The 12,378-nt window shown below is 49.6% G+C and overlaps 1 protein-coding gene across 1 annotated transcript in view; it reads left to right on the top strand.

Annotated features, from left to right (window-relative positions):
- TSNAXIP1 (translin-associated factor X interacting protein 1) overlaps positions 1-7,737 on the top strand; it is a 24,008-nt gene extending 16,271 nt beyond the window's left edge. The window contains exons 7-15 of the mRNA XM_009894484.1: positions 231-400; positions 1,013-1,172; positions 1,448-1,578; positions 3,353-3,481; positions 4,152-4,313; positions 5,258-5,367; positions 6,164-6,287; positions 6,604-6,710; positions 7,509-7,737. Coding sequence (XP_009892786.1) covers positions 231-400; positions 1,013-1,172; positions 1,448-1,578; positions 3,353-3,481; positions 4,152-4,313; positions 5,258-5,367; positions 6,164-6,287; positions 6,604-6,710; positions 7,509-7,737 — 1,322 coding nt within the window. The remainder of the gene's footprint in view (positions 1-230; positions 401-1,012; positions 1,173-1,447; positions 1,579-3,352; positions 3,482-4,151; positions 4,314-5,257; positions 5,368-6,163; positions 6,288-6,603; positions 6,711-7,508) is intronic.
- The last annotated feature ends 4,641 nt before the right edge of the window (positions 7,738-12,378 follow it).

Raw genomic sequence — 12,378 nt, 5'->3', positions numbered from 1 at the left:
TGAAGGTGTGCGTGTGGGGGGGAGAGGGGGCAAGTCGGGGGGGGGGGGAATGCGGACACTGCAGTGTACTCTTGCCCTTGCAGTTCTTTAGTAATAATACAGTCTATACCCATTCAGCTCTTCCCAACACTTTGTAGAGTTATGTGGTCTAAAAGCTTAGTGGATGATTTAAGAAAACTACAACTGCAATTTTGCTGTCGTGGGCTTTCATCAATGGCTGTTGTTTAAAGATGTCAAGGGTGAAGATGTGGTGAAGTTAACTTTGGCGTTAAAGGTAGCTCGGCAGGACCTCACAAAAATGCAGGTGAAGCTGAACACAATGATAGCAGACTACGGAGATGTTGTGCCCAGGAGAGATTTTGAGTCACTGGAGAAAAAATACTCTGATTTACTTCAGGAGGTGAGCATAAGCTCCTAATTTACATAAATACAAACATAACGTGCTGCTTCAGTGTTCAGGTTGGGATAGGGACTCAGTAAGCCTAGAGGTCACATAAGGGCATTTCTTTGTTCTTTGTATCTGAAATACACGAAAAGCCACTGCCCCAAAAAGTCCCTATCTGTTGGAATCTCAGACTGTCAGAGCACTCAAAACCATCACAAACGTCAGGTTTAACTGAGTTAACTCAGTTAACCATAAAAGCAATAATGGCCTGCAGACCACCAAGAGCCCACAGCTTGAGATCTACAGTCTGAAGTCATCATATATGTAAATAGATGAACTAGGTTAACCTCACATACATTGCACAGTTTTGTCTGAACAATGGCTGACTGAAAATGCTGCTGGGCTACTAACGGTTACCTGTCTAGATGGGTTTTTGCCTTTTCCAGTAGTACTAAATGGCTCCTTTAGCCTACTGGAACTCCAAGGTCATCAAACCCAACGATGGGGCTGTCCCTGCCCCATATGTCTATGGGCTACACTGCCTCCTCACCTGGGCTGTCTGACAACAGCTGAAAAAATCTGTTACTCTGGTCAGTTTGTTACAATCCTCCTTTCTGTGTCCTTTAGATGAAGACTCTGCAGAAGGATTTTGATCGGCTCCATAAGGAATATGAAACACTGCTGGAAATCCACAGACAGACCGCAGAAGAGCGAGACAACTTCTGCACTGAACTCCAGCGAGTTCAGCACAACTGCACACCCCGGCCCAACTGGGCAAAGTGTTCAGGTGCCAAATGTATTCTGTAGTGGTTGGCTTAAGGCAGCTCATCTTTAAACGCTTTGCTATGCTGCCTTTCTTACCTGCAACACCCCATTTTCTCCTGGGCTTTTATACAGTGGCCTGCGAGGGAAGAGCTTGCAGGGTATTCCATTTTGCCTTAGGCATTTTAGGAGACAAACTAGATGTCCTGAGATCTGTATCTATCCTGGGATTCACACAACACCAGCATGTGTGGGTGCATTCTCCTCTTCTAGCATCTCAGTGTCTTTTTGCTGTTGCAGAGGTGATTCCTGGTGGAGCTGAGCGGTGGGGCTGTCTGGCTGCAGGGAAGACCAGCGAGCAGCTTGTGGATGTGCTTCTGGAAGAAATAGGAACAGGAGCACTAAAAGAGATAAATGTCTTCCCTGGATGGGTATGTGCAAGCTTTCTTCTCTGCTTGTTTCCACTGCAATTAATTGATAATAAATATCCATTAGGAAGGTGGGAGAATTGCTTTCCTGGCTGGTGTCTTCAATATTCACTTTCTCATTAGTGTAACCACTGAAAAGTTTAAAGCTAGGAAAACTCAGGTGCAATAGCAAAGCTGAAACAGAGTGAGCATACTGAATACACAGCTGAAGTAGAATCATAGAATGGTTTGGGTTGGAAGGGACCTTGAAGATCATGGAGTTCCAACCTCCCTGCCATGGGCAGGGACACCTCCCACTAGACCAGGTTGCCCAAGGCCACGTCCAGCCTGGCCTTGAACACCTCCAGGGATGGGGCCTCAACAACCTCTCTGGGCAACTTGTTCCAGTGCCAGTAAGGCCTCATAGTGAAAATTTTCTTCCTAATGTTTAATCTAAACCTGCCCTCTTCCAGTTTGAAGCCATTCCCCCTCGCCCTATCACTACATGCCCTAGTAAAAAGTCCTTCCCCAGCTCTCCTGTAGGCCCCCTTTAGGTACTGGAAGGCCGCAATAAGATCTCCCCGGAGCCTTCTCTTCTCCAGGCTGAACACCCCCAGCTCTCTCAGCCTCTCCTCATAGGAGAGGTGCTCCAGCCCTCGGATCATCCTCGTGGCTCTCCTCTGGACATGCTCCAGCAGGTCCATGTCCTTCTTATGTTGAGGACTCCAGAGCTGGATGCAGTACTCCAGGTGGGGTGTCATGAGAGTGGAGTAGAGGGGCAGGATCACCTCCTTTGACCTGCTGGCCACACTTCTGATGCAGCCCAGGATACAGTTGGCCTTCTGGGCTGCGATTGCACATTGCTGGCTCATGCTGAGCTTTTCGTCAATCAGCACCCCGAGGTCCTTCTCCTCAGGGCTGCTCTCCAGCCGTACCCCACCGAGCCTGTATTTGTGCTCGGGATTGCCCCAGACCCAGATGTAGGACCTTGCACTTGGCCTTGTAAAGTAGCCATACTTTACAATGGTGCCACGTGAAGCATCAGAGAGGCAGGTATTACTAGCGGCCTAGAGCCCCTTGCTAATGCCTCATTATACGGCTGAGGCAAATTAACCGCTTCCTGCTGCTGATAAGCCTCATCATTCTGCCCTGTCCCTCCCCCCTGGCACTGGCTGCAGTGACAGGGAAGAATCAGCAGAGCAGTATTCATTTTTTCACGGGTTAATTCTCTGCTGATGAGATGAACTCAGACAAAACACTAGAGTGACTAAGTAGTAAGACTACATAGTAGAGAATAACTCGTTTTCGTGGCATTGGGAAGTCCATTCTTCTCACATTGTCCCATTGCACTGCACCCCAGCACGTGAGGGAATCAGGAAATGACACAGGGACAAGGACGTGTCACAAGGGTTCTTCACATCATACCAAGCATAGCTGCATCCAAAGGTTTTCTCAGGGACAGAGTACCATTTCTTTGGTCCTTCAACAGCTCTTCCTCAACCTTTCCAGAAACTTGAACTGTTTGCCCTGCCATTGCTGGAAGATATTTCCAAGGAAGATCTTTCCTCTTCTATTTTTGCTGGGAAGAACGTCTCACACAATCCCATTTTGTCCACCCTGGAGCACTTTAGACACACTGCAGAGTTGCTGACAGATGTGTTTTACAGGACTGGGAACGAGACCCACACAAATGACTCCTTTTAATGGCTTTAGATGCCGATAATGTGCCTTTGGTGCTGCCTCGCTGCCAGTGAGGCAAATGCCTTACCTGTGTCTGTGTTTCTCTTCTATTACTTAGGGCAAAGGTGACGATGTTCCTGTGTACCTGAGGCATGAAGGTGAAGTCAAGAACAAAAAGTTGACTAAGCAAGATGTGGTCAACATCCTAAAGGATGTCTGGAAGGAAAAAATTGCACTAGAACAGCAGGTTTGTCCCATTTTCCTTCTCCACAAACAGTGTACGCTGTGACAGTTGGGCCCATTTGGGAAGGCAGGGTCTCGCCCATGTCCTGCCTGGTGTTGCATCTGGATGAAGCTGCATGAAACATTGTGAGAACAAACCACCTCAGTTGGCAGTAATCCTGTGCCTGGCGGGGTTTCTTCTCTTGAGCTGGAAGCTTAGAAACATCTCTGAAATCAGCCCTAAATGGCTTAATGTTTTCTATGGCAGCTGTCTTTGTACTTACAGCTCCCTTTCCTGGGCAAATAGGGTTGCTGCAATCGCTGTCTGGCTCTACTGTTCTCCAATAACCACTTCCATGTCTCTACCCGTGAGCCAAGCTCAGCTGAGTCTGACAGAAGGGCAGTGCCTCGCAGGCAGCAAGTTCCTGCAGATTTCACAAAAACGGGTAGGAGAAGAGAGACTTTATCAGTGGTGTCAGCAACAGAAGAGCTTCACTGTAAACCTACCCACATTTAGAGAACAAACTTGCGAGAGGCGTTTTGAATGCTCTAATGATGAGGAAGACTCCAACCAGCACTAGCGCTGTGTTAGCACTGTGTGAGATCCCCAAAAGACAGACACCTATACACAAACAGCGAGAATCAAATGGGCAGATTTAGTTCTGCTGCTTACAGGAGTTACTCGTTATCTGCAGACGGGGAAGCGGTCCAGTCTGCCCGAGTTCTTTCTCAGCTACCTCCAGAAGAAGTACGGAGATGCCGCTGCCATAGAATGGTCTTACACCCTCTACGAGAACATGCGGCTCTGTCGATCAAACCATGTCCTGAGCTCTTTCTACGACATACTCACTGGGAAGGTAAGCAACCCACAGCCCAACGCCGCACCTCTGCCCAGACATCCCTGGTGTGACAGGCAGCAGGCAAGGGAAGCGTTGCTCTGCAGAGCAGCTTCACCTCCCATTCCTCCCTCTGGGAAGCTGCACCTTCTCCTGAGAATAAAAGTAAACACTAGAGAAGGGAACCCTGTCCATGCAAAACATGGCAGGTTCTTACTGCTCCCAAGAGAGCTTCTAGAAGATCTCATTTCTCCCAAACACTTTGGTCACATCATATCTGCTCTCTCCGATGAGAAGCTTTCTATTTGCAATACTTCCATACACACCTCGCTCTCTCTCAGTAGGTCTTTCCTGACTCACGATCTGTCCCTGTGCAGTTTGTGAAGATCAGGGCATAGTCTCTGAACTGCAGCGCTGTGCGGGCCCTGGCAGCCTTGCTCCCCACTCCCTGTAGTTTTGGCTACACAGCCCATCATTCCAACCCCTACGAAGACATGTAACCCCTGCTCCGGGTCTTCTTATACTTGTGTCTTGCTTGGAAATGGAAAAGTGGCTGGGACCGAGTCCAACCATCCAGGCAGGGAGGCCGCTGCCATTCTGGGGGATCCAGTGCGTGTGTCTGCACCCGGGGGTTTGACAGCCATCCCAGATGTGCAGGGGTGAGCCTCTGCCCTGCGCCCCCGACACATCATGGGGGCCATTCTCACCATCTGCCCTCAGAGCTCCTGCACGTGACAGCAGGAGAACTGCTCTGCAGCAGGTTGTTCAATGAGAAGCCACTGTGAACAGCCACCCCGCAAGCCACTGTGTTGCTTGCTTAATTGTTTGTAAATCACCAAAACCCCTTCCTGTAGAAGTTGCTTTAGAAGCGAGCACAGTCCTTTGGCAGTTTTGCTTCCCTCTTGAAGGCGGTCCAAAGGACAGACGGGGCAGTTGCTGACCTGTGAACCTTCCCTGTTTCACAGGTAGGTGAAGAACAGTACCACGGCCAGAATCGGCTCATTTCCAACCTGCGAAAGGAGCTGGCTGCCCGCGACAGCTCCCATGGCGGAGCCCTGACCAGCGAGCGCTTCAGGCAAGAGGCCCACTGTTGCCCACCGGGCTCTGCCCACGTCTGGCGCGCGTCGGATGTTCTGATACGCTGCTTTGCTTGTCTGCCAGCACGGCCGGGGGAGGCAGCTTTTCTCTCTTTTAAACTCCTGTAGCGACTCTGTTAACCTCTGCATTAGGTTTAGACCAATGTCGATGCTGCAGGTTTCCAGCAGTGCCGCTGAAGAGCCCTGGGAGCGGATGCGAGGTGCTTTGCACGTGCGGTGGGCCCTGCTGGCAGCCCCCGCGCCCTGCGGGGACACGGGACCCTGCACAGTGCTCCCATGAGCTCCCGCGATAGGTCACAAAGCATTTCTGTGAATTTTGCTAGGGATGCAAGGTTTGTCAGTCTTTTCCCAGTCAATCAACCGGCTGTGCCTTCATCAGTGATACGCTAAATACAGCGTTTCTTTGGGCCGTGGCACAGAAGAGAAGCACCAGCCACTTCCAGCACCGAGCTGGGAACGCAGCTCTGGCACAGACACACTAACCAATTCGGTCTGGGCCACCGCATTGCGTTCAGAGGTTGCCACGTGGCTCAGCATCCAACACTCACCTGAGTCCGAAGCTCTGCTGAAAGCTTCACCCTTGCTTTGGTGTCTAAAGGTGTGGGTGGTTCTCAAATGTATTTGCTATGAGAACAATGAATTTTTGAAGATCTGGCCCACGGAATACATGTACGCTTTGGTAGCCTAAAACGCAGCCAGCCACACTGGCAGTCGCGAAGTGCTCGTACCGTAACAGCACACACACTCCTGCCCATGTTGCCTGTCTCCATACAGCACAGCGGTGAGAGAAGCTTTTCCCCTGAAAAGGAACACATCAATCCAAGAACTAGTCGACGCAAGCCGGTACGAGCTGGACAGCACTGAAGACCTTATCAACTACGTATCCTTATTCAAAGAAGTAAGATTATGTTACTTAAGTTTTCCTTTCGATTCACATTAAGCCTAGTTTAGGGCTTAAATTAGTCTTATTAGGTTCACCAGACTAGCAAAGTTGCAGTGCCCACCACAAGCCGTAACACCCGAAGGCCATCTGCGAAAGACGGCAACACAAGCTCGTGCCTTTTCTGCGATAGGAGTTTTTCCATATTCTTTCTCTTTATTTCCACTTTTCACAGGGAAATTCCATTTCTAGGGGAGCAATTTTAACACACATTGAGGGGCAGTTCCAGACTGGAATGCGTGTTCAGTACTAACGCACCTGTAATTTCTTTCAGGATGAGGAGGGGAACGCCGCACCTTTCATTGCGAAGCTCAGGAGCCAGTACGTCAGGGAGAAGCAGGAGTACCTGAGGCAGCTGAAGAACAAGCTGGGAGATTTAACGTAAGTCTGGAGGGAAGGGGCTGATGAGGGACAGCAGATGGGGACCCCGCTGTGGATGGAGGAGTGCATGGCCAGCACAGAGGCCTTCTGCACTACAGAGGGCCCCAGCTGTGAATATTGCAGTAAATACTGAAACCTGGCTGAGCCCTGCTCTACAAAACACGGCACAGCCCCAGTTCCTGACCCAAAGGGCCTGGATATGGCAGGCAGCAAGTAGAGAAGATTGGTTGTACCAGTAATCCCCCTGCAGTACTTTAAGTCTCATGTTTTGACACTCAGCTCTCCAAAACCAGCAGGTAAAATCCTGCATATCCTCAGAGGTTGGTCCTGAGGAGTGGGAAGAGCAAACAGCACTGACAAATGCCGATTTAAAGAAATAATTCCACCTCAAAACAAGACAAACAAGGGGTATTTACTGCATTAGGAAAAAAAGTCTGGTGCCAGGCACCGAGCGCTGAGAACACCAAAGATGGGTAGATGCTCGTGAAGTCCTGTCCAACGTGGGCACCGAATTAGCAAGGGAAAATATAGTTCTGTAACAAAGGACATCACAGTGCACACGAGAGCAAAATTAAGGTCTTCCCAGGTTATCACAAATCTAACAGTTCCTAACTTCTGTTCAGTTTGAAAGCTAGTACTCAGCACCCTTTATTATGTGCATATTTACTAAGCAAAGGGTTACTAGTGGAGGCAGAGATAACAATAGCGAAAGACATCTCTGCTCTGGGTTTCAAGCAGCATGGATTCTCACGGTGACACAAATATTCCTTTGGCCGTGACCAAATTGTTTTTGAACAGAGAGGTGAAGACAGATGATCTGAAGACCGCCTTCCACATGATCAATCCTGATATTGATGATCAGACGCTGGACACCTACATTGGCCTGGCTTACCTGGCCCGGAGAGAAGAGCCAGACAGAGGAGCAGTGCCTGTGGAAACGGCACTTGAGAGACTGCTCACCGGAGACGTGAGACGAGTAGGGCCCTCACCCAGGGAGGGAAGCACAAGGGGCTTTGAAGGAGAGTAAGCAGACTTGCAGTGTTAAGAATAAATGGACTGTTTCACAGAATCAGAGAATGGTCAGGGTTGGAAGGTCCCTCTGGAGCTCCCCCAGTGCCACCCCCGGCCAGAGCAGGGGCACCTCCAGCAGTGGCACAGGACGGCGTCCAGGCGGGTTTGGAATGGCTCCAGAGGGGGAGACTCCCCCACCTCTCTGGGCAGCCTGTGCCACTGCTCTGCCGCCCTCACAGCAGAGAAGGCCCTCCTCAGGTGGAGATGGAACTGCGTCTGGTCACCTTTGTGCCCGTTCCCTCTTGTCCTGTCACTGGGCACCACTGGAAACAGACTGTTCCCATCCCCCCGGCACCCTCCCTTTAAGGATTGATCAGCATTGATAAGATCCCCCCTCAGTCTTCTCTTCTCCAGACTGAACAGCCCCAAGTCCCTCAGCCTTTCCTCATAAGAAAGATGCTCCAGTCCCCTCATCATCTTTGTAGCCCTTTGCTGGACCCTCTCCAGCAGTTCCCTGTCCTTCCTGTTTGATCTGCAAGATTTGCCACCAAGCTGGGAGTCTGAGTTACTGCGCTAAATCCTCCTTCCCATGCAAACAGAGACCCAGCTGGTAACCAGCTGAGAGGTGACACCAGCTTGAGCTATCAGAAGCACTTTCAGCTTCAGCAGAGAAGCACTTGGCTACGCTTTTGCAGCCTGTGCAGTCATTTCAGCGCAGCGAGACTTGCCATGGGAGGGTTCCTCATCCTCAAACTGAGGTTTCACACCCCCGCGGCACTGCCGGGTGTCAGGCTCTCTGCTTGGTGACAAAAAAACGATGCTCCAGCAGCCATTGCTAGAACCTGAGAAGCCAGCATCGCGCTCCAGGCTGCAGCGTGGCGGCTTCAGCCCTTTGGCCTTAGGGTTCTTTGGCTCTAAGAGGGTTTCAAAGACAACGTTTGCAAAATAAGGCGCCATCAGCACAGTCAGGGTGTGCGGGAAAGTTGTGTTCAACTCCCACCAGGTTTGCAATCACGTTTGTCCCCAAGGAGGCTCTTATCTTGGTGTCGATGCTGTCATCAGCATGACATCACTCTGAAAGAAATTCAAGTGCTGCCCCATGAGTAGGTTGAACAGAACTCTGAGCTGCAAAAGCAATCAAAGCACAGAAACACCAAAACCTGTCCCTTGCTTCAAGAAAGACACCATGTGCCTTTTGGTAACTGCTTTTCCAACCACTGGCATCAATTAATCTTTCCTATTCATTAGTGTCCTCTCTATCCTGCACATCGCCCTCTCCAGGCAGGGGAATAAGGGGGTTTGATACAAAAAACCCAGAGGAAAACAGCTCTGCTACAGTTGTGCCTCAATTGCTGAGTAAGTGGAGCAAACCCAAGAAGGAAAACCCGTTCTTTTTCGCATAACATAGTTTGAAAAGTAGAAAGAGGAAAGCTGAAATCAGAAGTTGTCTTCCTAAAAAAAAAAAATGCACAACACTATTTTTGTGAGCATTTGCAAATTCTGGTTGCATTTGTGAACTGGGAAGGCGTCACGGCCTGTGTGAGAGCGCAAGTACCACCGAGAGGGACGAGACCCCTGGGGCTTCTGTCTTGAATACTGAATTTGGTGCCAGGCACTTCCAACACAAATCACAAAATACCAGGAAAGGAACTAGAAAAGGATTGAAAAAGGAAATGCATCGTCTAGCTAGGAACCAAACGTCCTAACTGCAGGTATGTCTAGCAGTATTCCGAAAGGAGGGGGTGTAATAGGGCAAAATTCAGTAGATCTAAAAAGGACGGGGAACTTAAACACCAAGAAAATGCCTGGTAGATGAACATCAAATTTGGAAAGCTTTTCAAAAAAGCCCCTGAAGGGGAGGTAGAGAAAGCAGTGGGCTACAGGGAGCAGGAACTACTGGTTTTGCTTCACCCTGAGGACTTCAGATCCCCCAAAGTTCACAGCTGTTTACAGCACCGGGTATCTCTTTAGCCTTTCCAGCTCCAGTGTTAGGACTTGAACAACATGTCCCTAAAAGTCTTGAATTTAGTCACCCCTGACTTGACTGCAATGAGAGGCTGAACCTGTCTCAGCAGAAGACAACGGGGAGTCTTACCTCTCCCTCTCACAACATTCCCACCCATCCAAGCGCCAACAGCTGCCTACAGCTGGAAGCTGTTCAGGTGAGGATGCAGCAGCCCAGGAAGTGGGATGCAGATGTGTATCCCGGCAGCGTGGGGAGGCAACACGATGGAGGGAAGGAGGAACAACAGCTTCTCTCTGGAAGAGTCTCTCCAGTCTCTCCCTTGGAAAAGAGGGTTGTCGGTGCGTCAGCAACACAGAGAAAAGTTGCAAACTTCATTATTGCTTCAGGTTAAAATTTTCAAACTCTGGCATGCAAAGCCTTGAGGACACACTCGAAAAGTCCCATAATAGCAGAAAATGTATTTTTAAAAGTGTAAGTTTTGCAATATTTGCAAGTTTGCCAAGAACAAACCTGCTTCCTTTTTAATACTGAAAAAAATCCCCTTTGTTGTATTAATAGAATTGCTTTGAAAAAAAAATACTTGAAAAATGACTGACCTTTGTATTGGTACTGCCTGCCAAAGAGATTTTAACTTTATTGGCCATCATTTCCTTTAGCATTGTGCAAAACCTGTTTAACTTGCAAGTGGTGCTGCCAAGAACGGGGTTGGAATTCCCGGAGTCCGTATTAACTGTGCCCTTTAGCTGTAGTTTTGGGAAACTACGCTGCGCACACAGCTTAACGCAGAGAGAGGGATCCGTGCCTCCAGTGGGATTTCGGACGGGCTTGGGTTGGGCAGTCGTGCTGTGTGACCATCAGCTGCCTGCACCAGTGTGTGCAGAGCCCGCGCAGGCTGTCCCAGCCCAGGAGTGCGGGAAGAGCCACCGGTGGGATGATGTTTGCGCTGAGCTTCGACTTATCCCGCCTGGACCAGGCTCAGCCCCAGTCTGTCCTGTCTGAGACTGCAAAGCAGCAGCTTGAGCCATCCCTGCTTCACAGATGCCTGGAAATTACTTAATCAATTTAAAAGACTCCAGTTTAGGTCCGATTAATCAGTTTAAAGGCTCAAGTTTTTCAAGTTCAAGACAGAGATGCTAAGAATTAGGGGGAAAAAATAAAATCTACTAATTCTTCTCAGAAATTAAACAAGCCCCTTGTCTTCTCTTGGGAATTACAGACTCACTAAATAAAAGAAAACCACATTAGAGTGCCAGACTGACCCCCTGGAAAGACACTGAAGAAAAACACCCAAGAGAAAGTCTGCTATCCATATGCATATCCATCCCTCCGAAGCTTATGCGTGTGACGGTCCTCGTTCTTTCCCAGCTTGTGAATCCTTTTACAAAGTCACAGTCCTTTGCACCCAAAACCCTCTGCTGTGGTTGACCTCATTCCTGGCACGGGTTAGGTTCACTCTCAGCAGTGAAATCAAACATGAGGATTTTGCTTTTCTGGTTTCCCGATCTGAGGAACACGAGGGAGCACAGTGCGGACCTGCAACCGCCTGTATGGAGCAGCAGGGGGGAGGCCAAGCCCCCTGCGGGAGCCGAGCAGCAGAAACCCCCCGGGGTGTGTCAAAGACGCAGAGGATTTATTTGCTTTTTTTACTTATGGAATCGCTGCTTGGATTGTGCAGCTTCGGACAGTGAGGTGGGACGCGATCGTATCCCGGGAGCGGGCTGACCTCTGCAGAGCAGCTCCTGGCACTGCCTGTGACGCTGCCAGGGAGCAGGGACCTTCCAGGCCCATTTCTGTAGGCAGCCAGAGAGGGGACAGCACCAGGGCTGGCAGAAAACCCCTGGGGAGGCACAGCCTTCAGCTGTAACAGCTCGATTTAACTACAGCTGGCTGCCAGCCGCCCATCCAGCCACTCGCACTCCCTCTCCTCAGCTGGGCAGGGGGAAATCAGATGGAAAAAGCTCACGGGTCAAGATAAAGACAGGGAGATCGCTCAGCAATTGCCATCACGGTCAAAAGACTCAACTTGGGGAAGATTTCATTTATTGCTGTTATGGTTTGAGGAACCCACAACAATTTATTGTCATTTAGACAACTATTCTCTCACCCAATGAACTGGCTCTGCCCAACCTCGGGGCCAAAGCCCACTCCTGCAGCCCTCCCCCATCCCACAACCAAAACCTTGCCACGGAAACCCCATACACACCATTACCTCCACCTGAACCAACCTCTCCCGGTCCACCTACCACGGCGCACCAGAAAGTCTCAGCTCTCAAATCGCCTTAGAGTACTGCTCGCTAATTCCCCACAAGATTTAATTATATATAAAGTATATTTTCCCCGTTTCAATTCACATCAGCAAACAGCTGTGGTCACAGATGGATTGTCATCTGCTCTTGACCCAGCAGACCAGACCTGCAAAGGGGGACAAGACCCCACATCTGAAAGCCCCCGCTCTAGAAAAATACACAGCTTAACAAAGATCTGCTGCTTTGTGGAAGGCAGTATGTCACCCTTCTCCTTTGAGCAAACAGCTAGTTAGTACAAAGAGGCTCAACACAGCTAAATGTCCCTATAGGAACATTTTGAAGAACGCAATGCAGTAGCCTTTCAGCTCGCTGGAATGAGCAGCATTTGTATCGCGCAGAATACATACAATATTTTATTTATCAGAGCTGTACAAGTATTCAACAA

The sequence above is a fragment of the Charadrius vociferus genome, unplaced genomic scaffold (assembly GCF_000708025.1).
Source record: "Charadrius vociferus isolate BGI_N301 unplaced genomic scaffold, ASM70802v2 scaffold621, whole genome shotgun sequence".
Taxonomy (NCBI): Eukaryota; Metazoa; Chordata; class Aves; order Charadriiformes; family Charadriidae; genus Charadrius; species Charadrius vociferus.
Note: the sequence above shows the minus strand (reverse complement) of the source record. Positions and strands in the feature narration are given on the sequence as shown.